Source organism: Mchenga conophoros, linkage group LG14, assembly GCF_057382185.1.
Source record: "Mchenga conophoros isolate Kocher_MC1m ecotype Shallow Benthic linkage group LG14, M_conophoros_male_GT1.1, whole genome shotgun sequence".
Taxonomy (NCBI): Eukaryota; Metazoa; Chordata; class Actinopteri; order Cichliformes; family Cichlidae; genus Mchenga; species Mchenga conophoros.
In genome coordinates, this window is record NC_140539.1 from 2,795,629 (window position 1) to 2,820,406 (window position 24,778).

A 24,778-nucleotide genomic window follows, 5' to 3' on the forward strand; every position below is an offset into this window, starting at 1 on the left:
AGAAGTGGAGGAAGCAAGAAGAATGAGTTTAATAAAATTTGATTTATCTGACTGCTTTGTTTCGCTTAATGTGCCTTATAATCCCGTGCACCTTATGGTCCGAAAAATGCGTACTGCACACTGCAGTTTAATGTTGCAAAGCACCTCTTTTTAACTTCAGTGGATATTATACATGGTTATGCTCAGGATATGTCAGCCCATTTCTACTGGAAATGCCTTTTGGTTAAACTTTCAGCAAGGAATTTGCATTTGCACTGTTACATTTTTATAAAGCTTTAATGCACATAAAAACCAGCTTCTTGTTTAAGTGAAAATAAATGGAAGGTTGTCTTTTTGCGCTAGTAAAGTTGTGGAGTTGTATTTTGTCTCGCATCAATTATATCGTCGGTTATATCGTTATCGCAAATTTTCAAATATATATTGTGATAAATTTTTTTGGCTATATCGCCCTGCTCTAGTAAGAAGTATTGTAGAAAAATAGTTACAGGCAAAAATGCCCTTATCTTGGATCGATCTTGATTTTCCTGAGAGATGAGGTTTCACATCCAGCTTGGCGTGGTTGCAGTTAATTTTACTGGCAGGTGTTAACCTGCAAACTGCACTGTGTCCCCCCCCAAAGAAAGAAAAAAATAGAGCTTCATTAAGACAGGGGGCCAATGGAGCTAAGAACTGGGGCAATTTGGTAACTTTGATTCATGTAGTCCTTCTGTTAATGTGCGCCTCTCTGTGTGTCTTAAGACACAGATGGAAAAATAATTAGTTTTACTCCACGTGTCTTAAGGCTAAGTTGGGAAGAAATCGGGCATTGTGGGTTTCTGTGTGTTCTGATGATTTATAGAGCAGTCACTGGAAATTCAAAACACTGCCTACTGACCAATCAGTGTTTAGGAAAATGGTGTCTCTTCCAGGAAGATCCCTTTGGATAGTAAGAGGGTCTGAAGTTTTTTAGTAGTGTCAGTTTGTTTTTCCCTGATGAGCAGTAGTAAGGGGAAATATTCTTTATGAATAAATATTCATATTCTGTGTTCCTTGATTATTATTAGGTTTTATTTTCTCATTGGTTGCAGATAATTTTAACATTAAATTATTCTCTAAAAAAAGGCTCCTCTTTGTACTTGTTGACCTTATTATATTCAATTTGCAAGCAGTGGTTTGAATTCCATTTTATTTATTTATTCTGAGCTTTTTTTCTCGCACCAACAACACGACAACAGCTGGAAAACAAACTAAAACGGTGCTTTTGCAGTCTTGCTGACCAAAGTGCTTAAACGTTCAGATAAAGAAATGATATGCTGAGTGTGTTAAACTTACTTTGTGCTGCAGGTTCCAGATGGAGTCTTTCTTGAAAAACAAGGGTCAAGGTGACATAAAACCTTCATTAGACACTGTCAGTGGTTATGGTATAAAAGTTTATTATAAATTTTCTCTTGTCTAACAGTAAGAATTAAACCTTTAAGCTGTCAGTCAGCTCGTCTTCACACTTATGGAAAAGGGGAAGAGAGCATTTTCAATTGTGTTTGTATTGATTCATTAACATTTTAAAATACATGTTTATTGTCCTAGTGGGCACAAACCAAAGCCATTTCAGAAGCAACATTAAACACAGACGCTATCTGAAACGCTGCTGGGCAGTTACTTTAAAACCCATACAGACTTGAATGGGGAGAGAATTCTAAGTTTAGGATAGGATAGGCTTTTATTGTCATTGTACATGTACAACAAAGTTTTGGGTGGTCTGCACCATCTGTGCATTTCAGTGGTCACTGTGACAGAAACCCAGTAAAAAATCTTTGTTTTTCCCTGAAAGTTTTTCTTCTGCTACAAATGCACATAATTTTGTTACTTTCTTACGCTTTCGTTAACATTTTCTCCTTTTATATAATGACTCTGGTGCAAATCCAGCAAAAGCATGAATAAATATTTTCTGTAAATAAACCAAAATGGGTTTTTCCTTAGAGCTCAGATGCCCCAGTTCCCAGGAGAAACACACTGACATGAAGTCTGGGGCATGGACTCGATGTGCTCAGTGCCTCCTAACATGATTAGGAAAGCACAATAACACAAGTGCTGGTTTACCCATTTTGCTGATGTGTTTTTGATACGATATACTGGAGTTTTGCTCAGTGTGCTCAAAGTCTGCTTTGGACTAATTCATGTGAAAATGCTGCCACGAGTTTAAGTCATTACAATAAATTGAAGGTACAGCTGTAACAAAAGTGTCAGTTTTCATCAAACACAAGCTAGCATCTAAAAGCTGAGTGCTGTGGTACTGTTCTGTGTGCACTGTGGAGGTTCCTGTCAGTTTCAGCAGTTTGCTGAAACATAGCACATGGTGAATTCACCAGCACTGACACTGATTTTTACCAGTGTGCCAAATCATCCTGAGGGCAACATGAACATCTGTGGAGTTCATGCTAGAATTTTAAGCACCGTTCTAGACAATTGTCACTGTGTTTTTACACACACTATGAAATGGTGACACATAAATGGCGCACACACCTAATATCATGAAGTTGTCTTGTCCACACTGCACATGTTTTCCTGTTTCTGGTTCCCACTGCCCTCCACAGCTAGGTGACTACTTGTGAGTAGAGCGTTTGACTTAAATTACAAGCACTGAAAGGTTAAAGCTGCACAACCAAAATAACGCCCCAGTACAGCAGTGGCTGCAGTACAAGTTTTCATTAGGTGAGATTTCATGTAAGAACCTTGGAGAGAGACATCTGTGATTAATAGTTTCCGTCACAAACACCACTATGGTGAGCCATTCGTGTCAAGGATTATATGGATTATACTGTCTGTGTCCACAAGTGTACGAGGGTCTATTTAATCTGAGTGGTGTTGATTTTCTTATCAGATGTGATTGTGATGCTCTGTATGGACATTCCAGGCAGACTGCAAGCAGAGTTGGAGGGTGGGGTCCACAGCAGCCCACGTGCATGTCCATAAACAAGCATAATCCTGGCTCAGTATAACAGTTTCCAGCTGCGTGCACTTTGATGACAGGCCAGACATCAGCAATTTTTTTTTTTTTTTTTTTTTGTTTAAGATCCTGTTCAGCAGACAACATTGGTTGCATCACTTAAAGCAGAGTAAAAAATGTTCAGCTTCACTCCTGTAGTTACAGGTTAGACTGTCATTTACCTGCAGCTGAGACATTGGTTCCCCTGCACATTAAGAAATTTGACTTGTACCTATAGAGATGACATCTGTTGTATTGTTACTGAATCTCATTTCTCACTGTGTCTCACTGTGCTGTGCTCTCAGCTCTACCAGCAGGGTCGACTCTGCCAGCTGGGGGGAGAGTTCTGTGAGCTGGAGGTGTTTGCTAAAGTGCTGCGGGCTTCAGACAAAAGGTAAGAACATAATGGGGCCAAACTGTGCCCATCACTCTCCTAAAGTAGTTTTCACACTTCCACTGCAGTCCTGAGCAGGTTCAGCAGAGTCTGAGATTAACCATAAACTGCAAGTTGATTACCTTTGAGATCAGTTAACTCCGAGTACGTTCACCTTGAGTTTAGTGTGTGCGAGTAGGGAAAGAAAGCCACCTTCAATGGAGCTTTGATAGCACAATTCACCATGGCAACACGTTAAATGAAAAGCAGAACTTCTATCTTAATCCAGTAAAACGAGGAATATTAATATTCCTAACCTTTGGAGACCCTTTGGCTACTAAACATAGAGGAAGTATACAAGTATATGTCACTGTACACTGGGATGCTAAACTTTAAATTTAGGAGGGTAGAAAAGAGTCATTTTAATGAGCTCTGGCCACTTTGTCATCAGTAAAGATGGTATTTGGAGTTTGGTGAATGCCGGTTTTTTCATCATTCACCAAACTTTCATTTTCATTTGTTCATACTGGAATCCTCTTCTTTTTTTTTTTTCTTCTTTTTTTTCCAACAGTGGATGGAACCAGTTTTTACACTGGAACCAAGCATAGGTTTAGTCGGGTGCCCTTAATGATGTTAAACATGTTTTTAGGTAACCAGAGAAATCTGTTTTTAGCTCTTTTGAAACTCTTGTCCACTCTGTTAAATGTAGTGTTAGGCAGGCTGATAGGTGTGAAACACTAATGATGCTGGAACAGAGAGGAAGGAAGCAATGTCCATCAACCAAAACTCTAATATTGTGATTGCTTCCATCATATAATTTCTAACTAGAGAATTTAAGGTCTTGTTTGTAGATCTTTGAAAACACATTTGGCACCTATCATCGTAGACATCGTTTCATGTGAATCTTCTTTAGACTGAGGAATGCTCATATATGGAAATGAGATCCCTTCTGTATGACGAGGACATCAACTGCGTACACTGACCTGTTGTTCATTTCTTGACGGTCCCTTGTGTGATATTCTTACTGCTAGTTAACTGTGCCAGGTGTTCTGTACAGTAGGGATGGTGCCATGCTGTCTACGGCCATGACTGATAAGAATCTGTTTACGCTAAAAGCTGCTTGTGGACTGGATTTTTTTATTTTTTGTGTTTCCTGCAATTTGACTGTTGACCCGATGTCTCCCTTTGACTTCATCACTGCAGACACCTCCTGCACCACTGTTTCCAGGCCCTTATGGACCACGGTGTGAAAGTGGCCTCAGTTCTGGCAAACTCCTTCAGCCGCCGCTGCTCCTACATCGCCGAGTCTGACGCCCACGTCAAAGAGAAGGCCATCCAGTTTGGCTTTGTGCTGGGTAAATGTCAGGGCTGGGCAGTGGAGGCTTCAGATAAGCACTGTGTGGGATAGAAGTGCAGAGCTGTCCTTATGTTAGGTGGTTGATAACGTACAATATAAACAGCATATAATGTGGGCCATATTAGGGCTGTGCGATATGACCAAAATCTCATATCCCGATATAAGACCTCTATCGTCCCGATAACGATATAAATCACAAAAATGTAACATTTTCTGTAAAGTCTGTGAATCTCGGGCAGGTGAAGTGTTTCCAGCTGTGCGTCATGTAGCTGGAGTCGAGTGTTTTAACCGATGCTGAAACGACACATTTTTAGACATAAGTTGTAACGGCGCCGTTTTCTTTGTGAGTATTTATTACACGGCGTGCTGCGGGGAAAAGCCTGTTCTAACGTTTGAGTCTAAGGTTTATTTTTTAGCACCGGACGGCTCTTTTTTACTTTTCATCTGTAAATAATCTGCTCTTTCACGTGATTCAGTTTATTTTGAAAAGTCTCAACAGGATCTTGAGCTTTATTGTGAAAGGTTTATGTGGAACATAAACAATCGAACACGCGATGGTGTTACCGTGGTTGTTGCTAACGACAACACATAAAAACAGGCGCTTGTCCGTCCGTAGTGTGGTGATATTAAATATAAGAGAAAGAGAGAACTTTAAGAAATTAATACAGCCACTACAGTGACCATCAGAACATGAACAAATATTACCGTAAACAGTTTATTTTGTGACACCACGAAACAAACGAGAGGGTAAAATGAAACGATAGACGTTTTTATATAGTCATCAGATACATATCGTTATATTGAACAGCCCTAGGCCATATGTATTATGATAATACGTTATTATAATAATTGTCATGTAGGGCTGAACGATTATGGAAAATAATCTAATTGCGATTTTTTTTGCCCCAATATTGCGATTGCGATGCGATATGCGATTATTTTTTAAGGTCTTTGTCTTCTGTATTATTAAACAAAGACAAGCAATACATCATATAGTATGGCCAATACTATATTACATTAATTTTAAACTGTTCTTTCCTGGAAGACAGACCTCTGTTATGATGACATGAGGTGATGCATGAATTGATGACTGACATTTTTATTTAACTTCTTCAATCACAACAGTATATTTGAACATACACAATAGTTTATTTTTAGCTTACAAACATCTGAGCATAAAGTGCTGACAAGGAACCCTGGTGTAAACATTAAAATGAAAGTCAGTACAATGTGCAGATTGCAGAAATATACATAAACAAAATCAGTGGCTTTACCACACTCAGTTTTTCGACATCTGTGAACTACTAGACAGTCATTCAATTAAAAAATAATATTAAATAAATAAAACTAATAAATAAAAAATACACACATCTTACTGATCTCTGCAGTCAGTAACATTACACATAAAGTGCAAACATAATAGCAATTGTATAAACACACACACAAACACGCCTTTAAAGTTTAAAGGCGTGAAATTGGACGGTCTAGTTCTGATTAGCGTCACCGCTGTCTCGGTGGAGTTTAATAAACTCGGCCGTCTGCTTCTTGCTATCTAAAATATAACCAGACACTGGTGTAAATTCTCGACTGTCTCATACTTCTGTTTAATAAGTTTTCTGTTTGATGTTTAGTCAGCTGTGTGAAAACCAAGGAGGAACCCACCCGGGGGATTAATAAAGTTTTATTTTATCTAATCTAATAACTTTAATCTCAGCCAAACCGATTTACTCACGAACAAACAAAACACTGAAAAAAGCCCAACAATAACATTTTTAGGTTGTCTAAGTGACTTATATATCACGTTTAACCCGAGCAGCGAAACTCCGCGGTGATCTGAAAATGATGTGCCGGGAGTTGTGCCGTTCTCGGCCGCATCAGTAACCCTCGAGCTCCCGGCTAGCTGTCGAGCTGGTGGGTAGCAGACGCCTCTGAAAACGTCGAAGCACTTTTGCAAATATGGGATATCTTGATAAACCGAGCAGATATTTGATGTTTACACAGCTACTTTCTCGCCTGAAAATATGTTAAAAGTTTATTTTGTGACCCAGAAAGATTAGTATGAGTAATTTTAAAACTTAGTAGCGGCCGCCATTTCTGGAAACTGGAGTTTGGCTGGGCCGCGCTATGAATTCTGGGATATGGTAGTAATTTGGACAGCCTTCGGCGCGTCGCTGTGACGTAATCGGTCCACAAATGCGGCCTCAGGAGGATGCAGCCCATGAATTTGGACATGTCCAGAGTATAATCGCAGCCTTTGCGGTTAGAAAATTGCACTTGATCATGTCGCGATATTATCGCAAATGCGATATATCGTTCAGCCCTATTGTCATGTCATTGAGAGAATTTAATATTTGAGCAGAGTTCTAGCTCCCATAGATCTCTGAAACATTAGTCAGTGAATTCCAGATACTCCCCATCTTAACTCATTATGTGTATAAAGCACACCTGTCTGCAGAATCAGTTTCTTTCCAGTTTCTCCACCAAAGAACAAAAGTCTTCCCACATGACATTAACCCAAAACATACCAACAAGGTAACAAAGGAGAGGATAAGAAGAAGCTTGGCATTCCTATATGAAATTTGTGGAGTGAGCCGAAGCCTCAAGTTGCTAAGCAACAGCCAGGTTTTAGAGTTTCTGTAAAGAGCAATGGGCCAAAATCCCTACAAGAAACATCTTACTGCTGTGCTTCCCAACAAGGGTTTCTCCACCAAAATACTAAATATTTATTTCACTTAGAAACTGATTTGCATGTCATTAACTTTTACATAATGTGTGTTTCTGGATTTTGGGTTGATATTCTCTGTGCCTTAAAACTTTAGAGCAGGGGTGTCAAACTCAAATACAGAGTGGGCCAAAATTCAAAATGGAACAAAGTTGCAGGCTAACATTAATATTTATTGAAAAAAAAATCTTCCTCCAGATGTAAGAATGAATCTTTTCTTATGGACTCAAATAGGTTTTGCTGGAAAACTGAATATGGAACAAGCAAAGTATTAGTATTATACAGCTAATATATATATTAGCTGTATAATACCAGTAGGCCAGCTCTAATAATAATTTGGTATGGCTTCGCAGGCCAAATGTAATTAGGCTGCGGGCCAAATTTGGCCCACGGGCCAGAGTTTGACACCTATGCTCTAGAGATTTCTTTCTAAGTGACCAAACTTCCAGTCAAAGTTTGGTTTTCTTAAGACCCTTGTGCTATGACCAGCAGACACCATAGTTGTTAGGCAGATGACTGTCATGTTTCTGTTTGTAGGTGGCTTCTTGTCTGATGCGGGCTGGTATGGAGATGCAGAGAAAGTGTTTCTGTCGTGCCTGCAGCTGTGCACGCTCCACAGTGAGGTCCTCCACTGCTACCGGGCTGTGGAATGCTGTGTCAGGTCAGTGTCAAAGAGCTGCTTTTATTCACCAGGGAACTCTGTGTCCTATAGTTACAATACCATAATTGTTAGATGTGCCAGATATGATGTTACACAACATGTGTTTTCTCCCAGAACACTTAGGCGTCTGACAGCACAGCTTGAAATGTTAGTTGTGAATAAAAGCCACTGAGTGATTCATATGAAGAGCTGTTAAACAGTCTGTCTTTACATTTTTTTGATTCTTATCAGATGAAAACGGATAAAACACAGAAACTGTATCTCATCACAGACGGTTAAGCTTTCCTTCTGAGTGGAAGTAGCAGCTATCTGTCATGGAGTAACAACACTGTAACTGTTATAAACTAAAACAGCAAGATTGTTAGAAGTACCATGGGCCCATATTTAAGGCCTTGTATATAAATGAATCCTAGCAGATGGTATTAATGAATAAACTGAACACTGTAGAGCTAAGAAAAAGCTGCAAAAATGTTTGATCCAGATGTTTCTGTAGCATATTTGGTCCTGACGGGTGTGTTGACCGGGCACAAACATGTAAGCTGTGGTACAGTTTTATATGAGCTCTGCTGTCTCTGTAGTGTGTAACCGAGTGGGTGTGATGGGTTGTCCGTGATGGAGAGCAGTTTGTTCAGTGACCGCCTGTCCCTTGCTGCCCAATGACGATTCCAGATTAGTTTGTTGATCCTGCTACATGTCTACCAGCATCCCGAGAAACTAGAGACTGTTCATCCGCCTGTTGTACACAGCATCACTGTTGGGTTCTCCAGTTTAGTGTCCAGTCATTTAAGTGAACTATGGAAGTCAGCAACCATCTCTTTGTCCTGGGGACGTTCAGGAAGGGGAGATTTTTGTTGGACCATCCCACAAAACGTCTCACCAGTACCTGTACTCTGACTCCTGCCCACCCAACCACTGCAGTGTCGTTAGAGAGCATCTGCATGTGGCTCGATTCCCTGTTACACTGGAAATCTATAGTGTAGAAAATCAACAGGACTGTCCTGTGTGGTGCCCCAGTAGCACTAACACCACATTAAAGATGGGCTTCACCATCCATACAAACTGAGGAATCCAGGAGACGGTAGCAGTGGTGACAGCCAGCCTGAGCTTCTCTCATACATGCACACACACATGTTGCAAATTGCGGAAAACTGAATCCAGTTATTTTCAGGGAAACCAGTGCAGCAGTTTCCTTCCACAGCTTTTGTTGTTTTTAAATTGACAGTTATGCAGTAATACAGCAGATAAGACTGAGACTGAAGCGTCCCTGTCTTCTCTCTTCAGGCTGCTTCATGTCCGTAATGGAAACTGCAAGTACCACCTTGGGGAGGAGACCTTCAAGCTTGCTCAGTCTTACATGGACAAACTAGCCAAACATGGCCACCAGGCCAACAAGGCAGCGCTGTACGGCGAGCTCTGTGCCTTGCTCTTTGCCAAAAGCCACTATGACGAGGTGTGTAGGTTTGACCACTGAGGTGCTTTACAGTTTTGATACTGAGACAACTGAAAGTCCTTTCTGTCTGCAATGACCTTGTCTCTCAGGCGTACAGGTGGTGTATAGAGGCTATGAAGGAAATTACTCCAGGGCTGCCTGTCAAAGTAGTGGTTGATGTCCTTCGCCAGGCCTCCAAGGTAACACTCACACATGTATTTATCGCTCAGATCAGTCTTTGTCTGAATTTTTACACTAGTCTTCCAGACACATGTGTAAACTGTGGATTGTCTCTTCCCTGCAGGCCTGCGTGGTGAAAAGAGAGTTCAGAAAAGCAGAGCAGCTGATCAAACATGCAGTGTTTCTAGCAAGGTAACCCGCTGGGTGTAATGAAGACTCGACAGGGTACTTTCTAACATCGCAGTTTCTGACTGAAAATATTGTCTTACAGAGAACATTTTGGACACAAGCATCCCAAGTACTCCGACACGCTGCTAGATTATGGATTTTACTTATTAAATGTGGACAACATATGCCAATCGGTTGCTATTTACCAGGTACGTAGAGCGATGTGCTACAGGAGTATGCTCTTGTTTTCAGTGATGTTATTTAATTCAATCTTGTCTGATGTACAAATCCCAGACAGCGCTGGATATCCGACAATCGGTCTTTGGGGGGAAGAACATCCATGTTGCCACAGCCCATGAAGACCTAGCCTACTCCTCATATGTGCACCAGTACAGCTCTGGGAAATTTGACAATGCTCTGTGAGTGCATCTTCTAAACTCGGCTAATTACATTCCTCATGAGCTGCCTTGTAAATGTAGTCCAACACCCAAAGTCAGACTCTGGTATTTGGGTAATGTGTATGCAGCTGCACATATCAAATGTTTAACTGTACACACGGGCAGACGTAAAGATGACTGGAGATGCCTGTTGTTTGTGTAATTAATCATGTGATGCTCCTCGTGTATACAAAGGCTGTGAGTCAGCATTGCCTAATGGTGAGACCTTTGATCCACTTTTGGACCGTATGAGCTGCAAAACAACTTTGTTCAATGGAAACACTTGATATTCTTGGAAGTGTTTGTCCCCAATATGTAGAGTTTCCAGCCAAGTCTGAGTTACACGACTGAGTGCTGTGTTTGTCCCTCAGATTCCATGCAGAACGTGCCATAGACATCATAACTCACATTCTGCCTGAGGACCATCTTCTGCTGGCCTCCTCTAAGAGAGTCAAAGGTAAGGCAGGCAAAGTGGAGAGTAGTATTATGCTCGTGTGTGTGACTGGCTGCTTGTAATAAAGTACCTTGAAAGAACAATTTAAAACTGGTTCTTTGCTAAGTTGTCTATTCGTAGGTCAAACTTTTGTGGTTTGACAGATTAAAAAAACATTCAGCAAGTGAGTGAAAAAGCAGCCGATGTCCAAACAAACAGTTTGAAAGAGCTTCAGGACGCCTGGAGAATTATTGATTAAGACCAGTTTACATGAATCCTTTAAAACATAAGAAGTTAGGGATAGCTCAAGACTTTTGCACAGTGCTGTATCTGTTTGAAGCTGTGCATTATGTCTTATAGACTCTATCCGCGTTTGCTTGTTTTTCCCCAACAGCCCTGATTCTGGAAGAAATTGCCATCGACTGTCACAATAAAGAGACAGAAGAGCGCCTCCTGCAGGAGGCTCACGACCTGCACCTCTCCTCGCTGCAGCTGGCCAAGAAGGCTTTCGGAGAGTTCAACGTACAGACAGCCAAACACTATGGCAACCTCGGACGACTCTACCAGTCCATGAGGAAGTTTAAGGTGAGGAGGACATGTGTGGTTTGTAATATTTGACACAATAATTAAAATTAAGGGGCATAAACCATCCCAGCGTGTGCCAGTTGTGCTGCCTTGTGATAAAAATAATCTCAGTGTAAGAAAAGGTCAACGGCAGAGAACAGCTATTCCACATTCACCTCATCTTGATTAAGAGATGAGTGTTTGTGTGAGAGTGAGTCACATTGTGCTTTTACAAGCACAAACCACTGTTTGTGGGAGACTGAATGGTTTTTGCTATTTAAAGCCAGAAATGATGAGATGTGAAATATTGTCATTGCAGTTGGCTGGGATTACACAAATATCAGAGTGGTGCACATTTATAAAGAGTGTGCACCAGTCTTAGATGCTGTCTTTGGCCTATAAAAAGCCAGAGTGGAGGTTAAAAGTAATCCTGCAGAAGTTCTAGTCTGCAGCTGAAATGACTTTGGGCAAGTATCTAATATCCTGCTGTTAATGAGAGACTGACTTGGGACTACACGTTATTCCTTTTAGTCCATTGGAAATGGACTGGAAAACAATTTAAGTGTGAAAGGCCATAACTTGCTTTCAGAGTGTAATGTGACAACTTTACTTTGACCCAGTTACAACACTTACAGGCACTGAACCACTTTTTGTTTTCAGTGGAAACGTAGCTGGATGTTTGATTTATGGGAAAGGCCATGGAAACCAAATAAATATTGCCTTTGAGTTTTGTCTTTGTTTGTGATTCATATCTCTTTGTCTTGCACACGTATTTGTGTAACCAGGAGGCAGAGGAGATGCACATCAAAGCCATCCAGATTAAGGAGCAGCTACTGGGCCACGAAGACTATGAGGTGGCTCTGTCTGTGGGTCACCTGGCCTCCCTCTACAACTATGACATGAACCAGTACGAGGATGCAGAGAGGCTCTATCTGCGCTCCATCGCTATCGGTCAGTAAGAGCAGAACAAGTTCACGTCCATGTTTTTTAGTGTCACAGTAAATGAGGCCCAAGGCCTGGGTCCTGATGTTGCTTCGTCACAGAACATGTTGTACTGAGATGCATCATACTCAACCTACTTCTCAGTTAATTGCCAAGTTTTGCTGTTATTGTTATGTAATCATTTATGTAGAGCTGACATTAATCAGTCCAACACCTGACGTTACTTCGCTACAATGGAAGAGGGTAACATTATCAAAAACGGGGCTCGAGTCAGAGAGACTGAATGAAACATGGTCTGTGATGTTTCTGTCTTCACAGGTAAAAAGCTGTTTGGCGAGGGTTACAGTGGGCTGGAGTACGACTACCGAGGCCTGATCAAACTCTACAACTCAGTGGGAAACTACGAGAAGGTGTTTGAATACCACAACGTACTGTCCAACTGGAACCGGCTGAGGGACCGGCAGTTTGCAGTGGCGGATGCCCTGGAGGACGTCAACACTACACCCCAGCAGACCCAGGAGGTGGTACAAGCTTTCCTATTGGCCCAGAGCCTAGGCCCCACCCGCCCCTGTCTCGGCTGATTGGTTGACCGAAGGAGAAGAGAGGAGGGAAAAGAGACAAGTGGGTGGGTTTTAGCCTGGTGTGGACATGATTTGAGCCCAAAATGTGATGCTTCAGTTTCACACGGATTAGTAACACAGCAAATTCAAACATCACTGGCAGCTTGGTTGACTTTGTATGCTGCCAGTACACACACACAGACATACACACGTTTTCATGGAATAAAAAAAATAAATAGAGAAGACACTTATCAAACCTCATCAACACACTCTCACCATCAAGATGCAGTCACTGCGTTTCTCCAACAGAAAGAGGACACATGCCCGAGACTGGGGACTCGAAAAGAAACGTCAGACGTCCTATAAGGATGACGCACGACCTCCTCGCCTCTCATCTCACTCGCCTTTTTCTTCCTGGACAGCAGTTTTGCTTTTGTACCGTACCAGTGTAGCTCAGATCTCCGGGAGCGAACCCGTGTTCTCAAGAGCTGCACGACAGCATCTGTGGAATACCTGCACATCCATCAGCATCACTTGGCAGATCACAGCTGGAAATAGTTGGATATTTTTGACACTTGTACAGTTAAAGAAAATACAGATTGTACTCTTGAGTTTTATTTGAAGGCTTTTTGTTGTTGTTTTTTTCTTTGCAATTAACTGAACGCGAACCCTCAAAGTTGCGTGGAGGAGAATGTGATAACACCAGGTGTGGTTTTTACACACAACAGGTTTTCACAGGTCTTTTTTTCCAGCTTAGTACTGACATAGCATCATTAAAATGCCAATAATTTATATGCAAACATATGTTTATGTAGCCCTTTGTTTAAGTTTTCTTACTGAATGAGAAATGGCTCAACACTATGATAACAAGGGACACGGATGGGAGGGCAAAGAGGAAGCTGCTACATGTGCAAAGGCTCCGCAGCCTCGCTTTGTTCATCTTGAGGCTGTATGTGTGAGTGAGTGAGTGGAACACAACTCTCGGTGCCCAAGTGCTCCACCGATGACTACCAGCCTTACACCAGCTTGCAGTTATCTGTCTGTAGACGGACCCATATTTTGAAGTGCTAAATAAACTATTATATCCTTAACGGCGCTACAGTGGGGACCAATATTGTGTGCTTGTGTGCGTGTTTGCATAGCAGCCTGATTATTGTGCATGTGGCCTCTCTGCTTCACACCCTCCTGTCAGAAAATCCCATTAAAGTTCCTGATATGTTTTTCTGTTACTGGCCCATCGTTCAGAGTCTCGCTGTCCAGAATCTCATCTGTTGCTTTATTTAAAAGCTCAGCTTCGGCTGGTTTTCAGTTTTACTCGACATCTTAGCTCTATAACAGGGGTGGGGGAACTCCAGGCCTCAAGGACTGGCGTCCTGCAGGTTTTACATGTGCTTGATCCAACACAGCTGGTTTAAATGGCTAAATTAAAAAGGTTTCCAGAGGCCTGACAATGAACTAATCATTGGATTCAGGTGTGTTGACCCAGGGTCATATCTAAAGCCTGCAGGACACCAGCTCTACAGCTGCCATGTTGGTATTTTAAAGCTAACTTAGGCTCTCTAGTGGACAAAGTATGCAACGGCCATTACATACTTTGTGCCGAAAGGGCTTTAAAGGAACATGTTCTTATTTTTAGACTGTAATATTGTATCTTTTCATTATTCTCAGTTCTAAATAATCCTTATTGACCTTATCCTGAGCCTTGGGGCAGCCACTCAAGTCAGTGTCTATCTGAAAACAGCTCTTTTAGTGCCTCTGTCTCTCTTAAAGCCAGCTCTCTTCTGCCTGTCACACACAAATAGTTTGAACAGCAGGTGTGTAGCCAGAGCTGTGTGCGTGACTTAACCATGTTAATGGGTTTGGCTCACTGACATGAGAAAACAGAACATTTGAACACCTAGTTGGTCCATTTGAAACCTGTTTGGATTTTGTTCTGTATATTTGGAGTAAGCTACAGTGCTGCGACAAAGTATTTGCCTCCTGATTTCTTCATTTCATGCATGTTTGTCACACTGCAGTGATTAAGATCATCAGACAACATTTAAAATGAGATAACATACGTTTTTCATTGATTTGTGATTTTTGGTGAGGGACAAAAGAACCTACCTGGCCCTGTTTGAAAAAGGAAAAAAACAAAAACAGCTTTTCATAAAAAGAACATCACAGTAAGAGCATGTGGAGGGAGTGGGAGTGGAAGTGGGCTGCTTGGATGATTAAGGATCTGGATGGAAAAAGGAGTTCTGCTCTCGACGTACAGCTCGAGCGTGCTCGGGTTACGCAGCAGAACAACACAATCCCAAATATACCAGCAAGTCCATGACCTTAACAGGTTGTTCATGGCCAACACCCCACCAGTGCTCCTCCATACTCGACCAGTTTTTAGACTTTAGGCCAGGTAGGTTTGGATAACTTTTTACCCTTAATCCTAATTTTGAGCTTATTCTGGTTATGTCTGTGTAACATTAACAGTTGTATGATGACCTGAAAGTGAGACAAAAATGCAAAAAACAATGTGTATATCAAGAACGGGGCAAGCTCTTGTTCACAGCACTGTTTATGTACCTGTGATCCTGTAAAGCCTTCCACTGCAGATGCTTTCAGTCTAATATTTAGTCCACAGTTTGGGAATCACCAGCTTCTCTGGATGGGATTTTTTCGTTAGTGCAATTCTAACATTACACATGGACCCTTGTTTCACTAAAGCAGTCTGTCAATATAAGAGGTGAAGGAGAAATGAGCGCTTAAAGAGACGCTGCGTAACAGTGGCGTGAAGAAAGGCATGGACGCATGCTGTAGCAGATGAAGGATGAGATTTTGCACAGTCGAGGCTGAACACAGGCTGTGGAGATTCTGTGCAACGTTACTGAGAATGTGATGCCATGGATGAATAGTCCGCTGTTAATTTAGTATTTAGTTTGTTTTGAAAAGAACGAATGAAGAAAACGAGCTTTGCCTTGCTGTTGCTTCAGTGCTGTCAATGTCTCCCTCTGTAACAGTGATGTGAGGGGCTGTAGCTGAGGAGGAGGTCCAGCTCTCAGCTAAACACTCAGTGCTTTGGCTTAAATAGACCCCCCACCCCTCCACCTCTGAGTAGATTTCTTATCTACAGACTTTACTTGTAAACAGGTGCATACAAAGAGAAGGATCATGAATATTTCTTTGTCTTAAAAAGTGAATCATGGAGAAACTTTGCATGATTTGACGTGTGTGCTGTGAGGGCTACGTCTGCATCTTCTCCAGAGGATTACAAAACAGGTCTCGGCAGCAGTTTCTAATCCAGCTTCGGCTGAGGTGCAAGTTCCTTTTTCCTGCTTGGCCAAGATGATCTGCTGATGTCTGAAAGGGAATAGTGTAGTTCAAGTGGTGGTGTCGGGGGTGGGGGGCGCAGGACAAAGTTCAAATTGAAGCTGCGATGTCTCCAACAGCCCGCTTCTCTCTTCAGAGTTCAAAGGAGACGTGTGGGATGTGTTCACTGTTGTCCTGTTACTGCTTCACTGTTAGCTTCAAAAACATTAAAACATCGTTGACCATCACAGTTTCCCTCTTTGCTGTCCGTCAGCTGTACACATCTGGACTTCACCATCCCAGCAAACAACAGGACACTTTTACACTGAGGAGATGAAATATTCAGTTTATTTGATTTCAGTCCTTCAAGTTTTCTTCCTTTAAATCTGGCTTTAAGTATAGGTGAGTTATAGTGCATAATACAGCGAGTGGAAAGGAACTTCAGACTTTACTTGGAAATTGTCATTTTTGGCAATTGCCACTACATTTCACTGTGAAACTTTTACTCCTTTTATAGACTAGCCTTACAGCTTCCATCACTGACATTTTACACACAAGACAGATTTTAAAGGGTTAGGATTGCTGCTATACAAATCATAATCTTTTTTTTTTTACATATATTTGATCGTGCTGGAATTAAAAGTACACCCTGCAGAGCACATAAAAGAGGCAAACGAGGTAAAGTGTGCATAGTAGCAGGCACAGGCGGACGATCTTCCTGCGAGCATGCAGAGGTGGGATGCCCAGGATTTGTAAAGTGTTCACTCTGCAAAGTGCTTCTATTGCCGGGCATAAATGAGGGTCGTTAGATCAGGTAGCGAGGCAGCAGAGAAAGCCACAAGGTGTCTTTGGATCAAGAAGGCAGATCTGTTGACGACTGCGGCTGTGAGTCTGATTAATCCAGGTGAGAGAGGGTGTCTGATGTTGAGAGGTTTAAAACCTGTGATGACCTCATGTTACATCACTGATGATGCATCCCAGCACACTAGTCTGTCATGCAGACCTCAACCAGGCACCGCTCATCACCCGAACACCACCATCACTACAGCGAAGCACGGTGGGGGCAGGATTACACTGTAGGGATGTTCCCTCTAATTTTTCATGTGTCTGAGCGAACACACAAACTCCCTGAGTGGTCTCTTGGACCACTGTGAGCAACAGCAGACGTGTGCACTGTGGTCACGCCAGCATCCAATCCACCCAGGTTACATGGTTTATTAAAGTAATCAAATTACAGCATTTATGTTAGACTACTTTTAATTAACTGCTTTAGCCCACTTACAATGATTTTTTTTTTTTTTTAAAGAAATCTTGTTCATGACCTGTGCAGCATGTTAAAACTATTGGAAGTAAAAATAACTTAAACTCCAATTTTGAAAACACAACTTTCTAAAAAAGAAATTTATGAAGCTCTGACTCATATCATGAGTATGAGTCTGTGGTCTGGGAGAGAGTCTGTAACTCTGTCTGCAAAATACAGTAAATAATGACCAATGCTGGGCAGTTAATTATATAGTTACTTCTTCAAAAAGGTAACTGAGTTATGCAAACAACAACATTTTTTGCAGCTGTTTACCTAAAAATGCAGCCAAGGCGTTTTTTTTTTAAATAAACATTTCAAGCTATTTACAGAACACAAATTATTTGTGCCGCTCCAAAAAATAATTCCTGTCCACTATGAGATGAAGGAGAACAACAGCCTGATACCTGCAGGCCTGACAGCAGCAGACGTATCACTGCTGTAACACCTGTAACATTCAGCAGTCGCCTCATTGTTCTGACACACAACAACACTATTGACTACACTACACACTAACTACACACTGACTACACACTGACTACACACTAACTACACACTAACTACACACTGACTACACACTAACTACACACTAACTACACACTGACTACACACTAACTACACACTAACTACACACTAACTACACACTGACTACACACTAACTACACACTAACTACACACTGACTACACACTGACTACACACTCACTACACACTAACTGCACACTAACTACACACTAACTGCACACTAACTACACACTAACTACACACTGACTACACACTAACTACACACTAACTGCACACTAACTGCACACTAACTACACACTGACTACACACTAACTACACACTAACTACACACTGACTACACACTAACTGCACACTAACTACACACTAACTACACACTAACTGCACACTAACTACACACTAACTGCACACTAACTGCACACTAACTACACACTAACTACACACTGACTACACACTAACTACACACTAACTACACACTGACTACACACTAACTACACACTAACTGCACACTAACTACACACTAACTACACACTAACTGCACACTAACTGCACACTAACTACACACTAACTGCACACTAACTGCACACTAACTACACACTAACTGCACACTGACTACACACTAACTACACACTAACTGCACACTAACTGCACACTAACTACACACTAACTGCACACTGACTACACACTAACTACACACTAACTGCACACTGACTACACACTAACTACACACTAACTGCACACTAACTACACACTAACTACACACTCACTACACACTAACTACACACTAACTGCACACTAACTACACACTAACTACACACTAACTGCACACTAACTGCACACTAACTACACACTAACTGCACACTAACTGCACACTAACTACACACTAACTGCACACTGACTACACACTAACTACACACTAACTGCACACTGACTACACACTGACTACACACTAACTGCACACTAACTGCACACTAACTACACACTAACTACACACTGACTACACACTAACTACACACTAACTACACACTGACTACACACTGACTACACACTAACTACACACTAACTACACACTAACTGCACACTGACTACACACTGACTACACACTGACTACACACTAACTACACACTAACTGCACACTGACTACACACTGACTACACACTAACTACACACTAACTGCACACTAACTGCACACTAACTACACACTAACTGCACACTAACTGCACACTAACTACACACTAACTACACACTGACTACACACTAACTACACACTAACTACACACTGACTACACACTGACTACACACTAACTACACACTAACTACACACTAACTACACAAGATTTGCACTAAACGTCGCAAATCTCTCACATCTCAAAAACACGCCGTCACTCCTGTTTTTACCGTTTCTTCCCACAGTAAATATAAACAACGACAGTATTCAGTAAAAAACAAAGAAACATTGCAGATATTTTTATCATAACTCTGGTTTTACGTGGCCGATCAACACAATTTAAAAACTGGTATAAAGTCCACACTTTTCCCTCAGTTGTTCCGTGGATGAGCCGAGGTCTCCCCTCTCGCCGCCGCCTCTGAACACACAAATACAAATTGCATGTGAAGCAGGAGGTGCAGATTTTTTTGCTATTGTTTTCTAAATCCAGGCTTGATCACGTGGAGGTATTTGGAAAACTTTTTTTGGCCAGTTGTCTCGCAGAAAGTCAAATCAAATGTATGCGATACACAATCAATTCACAAGAACACATTTAAACAGAAGGTGCCTGATTTCAACTAAACTAAATCATATCATCACGTTTGGTTTTTTTCTTCTTTCTTGTTTTTTTTTTATTTTTAAATTAAGCATCTTCTAATGAGAGTGCAAAAACAGTAAAGAAAGAAAAAAAGAGACCTCTTTCCTCTCGATGGAAAAATGCACCATGTCGACCAATTTTTTTAAAAAAAAGTCAGCATCTGGGATTTGGTTGTTTAGGAAGAGGGGAAAGCAAGACAGCGAGAGAGAGACAGAGATCGATAGCCGGTTTTGAGATGTGGGAGATTTGTGACGTTTAGCGTGGAGTGTATAGTTAGTGTGTTGTGTAGTCATAGTTTTGCTTTGTGTGTCAGTGAGGCCACTAATGACTGTCACAAAGGCACATTGCAATGTAAACACTGTCACCAGGTGAAAACAGGAGCAGTGCTACACCTGTTGTCCTCTTGTGGTGGACATTTTTTTTACTGGCACAAGTAGTTTGTGGGGCATCTTATTGTGACACCTGATTGTTCTTTCATTTTAGTTATAGTAGTATTTTTAAATGGTTGTACCACATTTTAAAAATGCCAGATGTATTGGTTGCATTTTCAGATAAATAGTTGTATATGTTTATAAAATGTGTGCACAACTTTTAAAAATGTACAATTTATATTTGCATTTCAAGTTATAAAAATAATTTACTCAACATGTCTGTGGTTTTGACAGTAAAAAAAACCTAACTACTAGGATTTTATGGGTTTTTTTTGTGTGATTTCAGATCAGTTGTGTTAATACAGTAAGTCAGTGAAAAAACCAACTAAATTCAGACACATGAGGTTGAGCTGAAAAGAATGATACCAAACAAGGCAGGAAGAAAATAAAAATGAAACAATCTGAGGGTGAAATACAAATGTAAAATCAACAGGAGTCAAAAATGTCCAGTTATATTTTGGACCTCAGAGGGTCAGCCTAACAAATCATGAAAAGTTAGGTTTGGATTTTTGTTCACGACGGTGCAGATTTCTGACATTTTGTGTAATTTAAGCACGTAACAATTTGTGTGAAACTGAAGTTAGCACTTGGACTTAACGCTACAAGCGCCACTTCAACGACCACATGGGATCTGTACAAGACACAAACTGAAAGCATTGGGGGATATATTACACCACAGGTGCCGTATTTGTGGGGGTAGTTACAGAGGTTGTAATTTTTGCAACGAGACTTTGGCTTTAACCGAAGATGGGGCTCCAAGTTCTGCTTTACTTAACGAAAAGGCGCTCTGTCACCCAAGAAACACGCAGGCGCAGAGAGAGAGAGAGCGCGTCGCCCTGTAACCATGGCAACCGTAACGCTGCCGCCTGGAACAACAGCACGTAGCTGTCAAACAAAACCAAACAGTCCTGACCCGCGACAACATGAAACAGGAAAGTACCGCAGTGTAATCCATTTATTTCAACAAAGTAACTGTATCCTGAATACCACCTTTTTAAACGGTAACTGTAACGGAATACAGTTACTCATATTTTGTATTTTAAATACGTAACGGCGGCACATGTATTCCGTTACTCCCCAACACTGTGTGTGTCCCATATAATACAGTGGTTCTCGAAATGTTTAGGCTTCCTTCACCCCCAGCACATCACATAACCATAGGGCAAGAATCCAAATTGAATATAGCCTGAATATAGCGCCACTATATACTTTTTTGCTGCATAAACCATCTTCTTTCAGCTTTGGTAAGGTGCTCACTGATGTCCAACTGAACCCCTCTCCCTCCAACTGGTATAATTTTATATCCATAGCTGATCATTTTTAATTAAAGAATGTATCACACCAGAATTGGACACGAGAAGTGTGGACAATGCTGCCTTGTCTGGCAAGTCTTGATTTCAGCAGGACATTTGAACGGCAGGATCAGAATTTAATGTGAACAACATAAATGCATGGATTAATCCTGCCTGTTGGTAGAGGAAAGTTTGGTGAAGCACGACAGAAGATTTTGTTCCTGATGAAGGAAAACAAGACAAAGAGTGCTGAATTAAAAGAACCGTCTGCCCAGCTTCAACGCGCGAATGCTACTATTAGGGAGATGCAAAGGGATCTCCAAAACATGGAGCAAAAGAATCAGGCTGTCACGGTTGTTAAAGAGTGGACTCAGGCGCGGAGCTCAGAAATAATGACAGTGCATTTATTTACAGTGCAGCAAGGTGACAACAGTTCAAATGTGCAACAATGGTGATAGTGCGTCCCTCCTTCCGTGTAAGCCCGTGCGTGGTAGTGAGTGCCCGTCTCTCCTCCAAGTGCTTCCTTAGTGTCCGTGAATCCTCCGTCAATCCCAGGCTTAGTGCAATACTCCAGCGCTGTCTGTCGCTCAGCCACACCATTAAGTAGCCCTGCTGAAGATGGTAGTTGATTGGCAGCAGCTGGTGGATTGACCGCGGGTGCGGCAGCTCCGGGCGAAAGCACTTCCGGGTCGGTACATTGTAAATAGCTGTACTTTGTGTGAAGTTGTTTTAATAAAACAAAAAAGAATAGTATATTTGTTTGTTTTTCTTTATTATAGATCTATTCACATGTACACAGCAATCACATAAAAATGAAATGCAAACTATTTACATCGCACCACACAGCTGTCATCAATCTTTAACCACAACATGAAACATTACAGGCTATTTAGAGCAGCACGTTGTTTCCAGAAGTATTTCCCAACAAGTTCAGGAAGGCACACTTTACGAAAGAAGTCTTGTGCTTGCTTTAAGCGCGGTTTCCAGAAATCCACAGCAGGGAAGACGCGAGTCACAGCAAGGTCTCTCTGTGTCCATGTAACGGAGCGGAAAGGCTGATTTTATTTCCAAGATGTTTTGTGTTTTTAAAAGGAAGGAGACCTTCCTAAAAACGGGCAGAGCAGTGGAGCCGCCAAGGGAAACACACAATTTAAACTGTAAGATTAAAAATATAATTTATTATATTTAAATAGTTAAAAATGTAAGATAAATTAAAACAACCTTGGCCAAGGGATAACACAATAAAAATCAATAAAACACAACATTAAAAGTCCAGTGGAATCCACCACAGCATAAAAGTCCCAGGGAGTTAAGAAATCCAGCGAAGTAAAAGGGAAACCCAGCGGAGTCCTCTCCTTCCTTTCCGCATTCGCGTCTTGATATGCTAGAGAAAGGGAGGAGCGGCAGTCACTATTCTTCCGGCAGTTTTTATTCAATAAAAGGGGATAAGTCAAAGACTTACCCCGGGTGGGCAGAGCTCTCAACTCCGCCCGCCGCTCTTAAAAACTGCAAAGCCACACAGCCGTCCCGTGCCTTCCGCTGGTGCTGTCTCCGCTCTCCCCGCTGGTGCCCTCTGCGCTGGTGCCCTGTGCGCTGGTGCCCTGTGCGCTGGTGCTGTCCGTTCTCCTAACGCCCAGCTCCACCAGCCCCTTCGGCTTGCAGGCGCTGCCGCCTGGCACCACTTACTCCTGGCCGTCTCTCAAGCCTCTCGGTCGAACCGCTTCCTTTGGTCTGCCAGGCCCTCTTATTGGCCTCTCTGGGATCTCTCGCAGGTGTGAACAGTTTATTATCAGGTAGGGGCGGAGTCTTTCCAGGACAGGTGTTCAATTTAAATAAGATAAAAACATGCAATAAAGCTCATACAAACAAACCCAATATACAATATTAAAATATTAAAACAGATAAAACATTGCAAAACATGCACAATAAAAACTCTAAATAACTTGTCCCGTTTCACCCCGTGACATCCACACAACGAGGTCACAGTGGCTGGCGCCCGTAACAAAGACTCAGCGTCTCTGTTGTGTAAACACGCCAGTGATTGGGGTAATGTGGGTGAGTGTGTAGTGTAGTTGGTGTAATAGTTTTCGACTCCACACAGTCACTGCTTTGCTGTGCTTCTGCAGCGTATCCAGTAATGGTGACAAATCCTCCAGCGTTGCAATAGGAAGCTGCTCTTAAGCGCAGAAAGAATTGTTTCCAGGGATTTCTATTTGTATCCAGCTTGGCGTGCAGGATCCTTTGTGTAATCTATGCTTACATATGTATTTTACACACAGACAATGTGAAAAATACAACACATTGCTATGGATTGATGCTGAAAGTGCTAATTGCACTAAAAAATTTAGCTGAAAAAAAAAAAACACCAACTAAATAGATAAGCATGTCTGTTAACAAAAAAACCCAAACGCTTTACCCAACTGGGGTTTTTCAACTACCTCAGGGACAAAGCTTTACCAAAATCTTCCAACTCAGACCCTGTGACAAGGTCTGTGAAAACCACGTTTTTATGCCTGAAATACTACAGTACTACACTCCCACCAGATGAGCTCATGCAGCCTGTCACGAACCGGGACATACAACCATGACAAAACAGGAGATGCACACACAATTTATTGTGTTATTAATTTAGATGAACTGTGCTAATATAGTATACCAAAATGAAAACAATAACTCAAATTTCAGATATTTGAGGTAGTGCTGAAAATAATGGTGCCAAATAAGGCAAGAAAAACATATTTTAAAGGTGAAATATAGAGGTAAAATCCAAAATAGTCAAGAACGGCCAATTCTACCCTGGACCACAGAGGGTTAAATTTGAAAACGGTTTAAAAACAAACAAACATCCCCATTCTAAAATGTCATGTGACAATCTGATTCATAAAGAGTGATGATGTCACAAGGACATGTGATGATGTCACAAGGACATGCCTTTGATCCTTTGAAGTTTTTCTATAAATAGGGGTCAGGAGCAGCAAGTTTTAGTCAGTTTGTTCGCAGCCTTCAAACGTTCGACCAGAGATACATTTGAAAGTATTTGTAAACCTCTTCAGAGTCACTGTGCACAGGATTAAAAATGGATCCACGAGAACACCAACAAGGAATAAACAATTTTGCTGCCTCTCCTTCGAGGTCTGGCCGGCCACTCACTGCAAGAGGTAAGCCTGATATGACACGATCCATTGGTGCCTCATCAGTCCAAAGGACATTACAGGAAAACTCCGACCTACATGCAAAAATTAAACAAATTGAAGAAGAGAAGCTTCAACTGGAGGAGAAGTGTAGACAATTGGAAGCACGAAATCAAGAGCTGGAAAAACAACAGCAACGCCAGCCTTGCACAAAAATTATTAGTGA

At 41.6% G+C, this 24,778-nt stretch overlaps 2 protein-coding genes across 3 annotated transcripts in view; one reads left to right on the plus strand and one right to left on the minus strand.

Moving 5' to 3' along the window:
• Positions 1–16,323, plus strand: part of LOC146559086 (amyloid protein-binding protein 2-like) — a 35,600-nt gene extending 19,277 nt beyond the window's left edge. The window contains exons 2-13 of one of the 2 annotated variants that reach the window (XM_085244758.1): positions 3,268–3,356; positions 4,539–4,690; positions 7,952–8,075; positions 9,357–9,525; positions 9,615–9,704; positions 9,809–9,876; positions 9,956–10,061; positions 10,147–10,271; positions 10,661–10,746; positions 11,117–11,307; positions 12,072–12,237; positions 12,547–16,323. In XM_085244758.1, the coding sequence (XP_085100884.1) occupies positions 3,268–3,356; positions 4,539–4,690; positions 7,952–8,075; positions 9,357–9,525; positions 9,615–9,704; positions 9,809–9,876; positions 9,956–10,061; positions 10,147–10,271; positions 10,661–10,746; positions 11,117–11,307; positions 12,072–12,237; positions 12,547–12,809 (1,629 nt within the window). In that variant the 3' untranslated portion in view covers positions 12,810–16,323. Of the gene's footprint in view, positions 1–3,267; positions 3,357–4,538; positions 4,691–7,926; positions 8,076–9,356; positions 9,526–9,614; positions 9,705–9,808; positions 9,877–9,955; positions 10,062–10,146; positions 10,272–10,660; positions 10,747–11,116; positions 11,308–12,071; positions 12,238–12,546 lie in introns of those variants that run through there. The other variant, XM_085244759.1, reaches the window with a different exon arrangement.
• Positions 1–24,778, minus strand: part of LOC146559085 (uncharacterized) — a 72,529-nt gene that overhangs the window by 36,295 nt on the left and 11,456 nt on the right. The gene's annotated exons all lie outside the window — the stretch shown is intronic.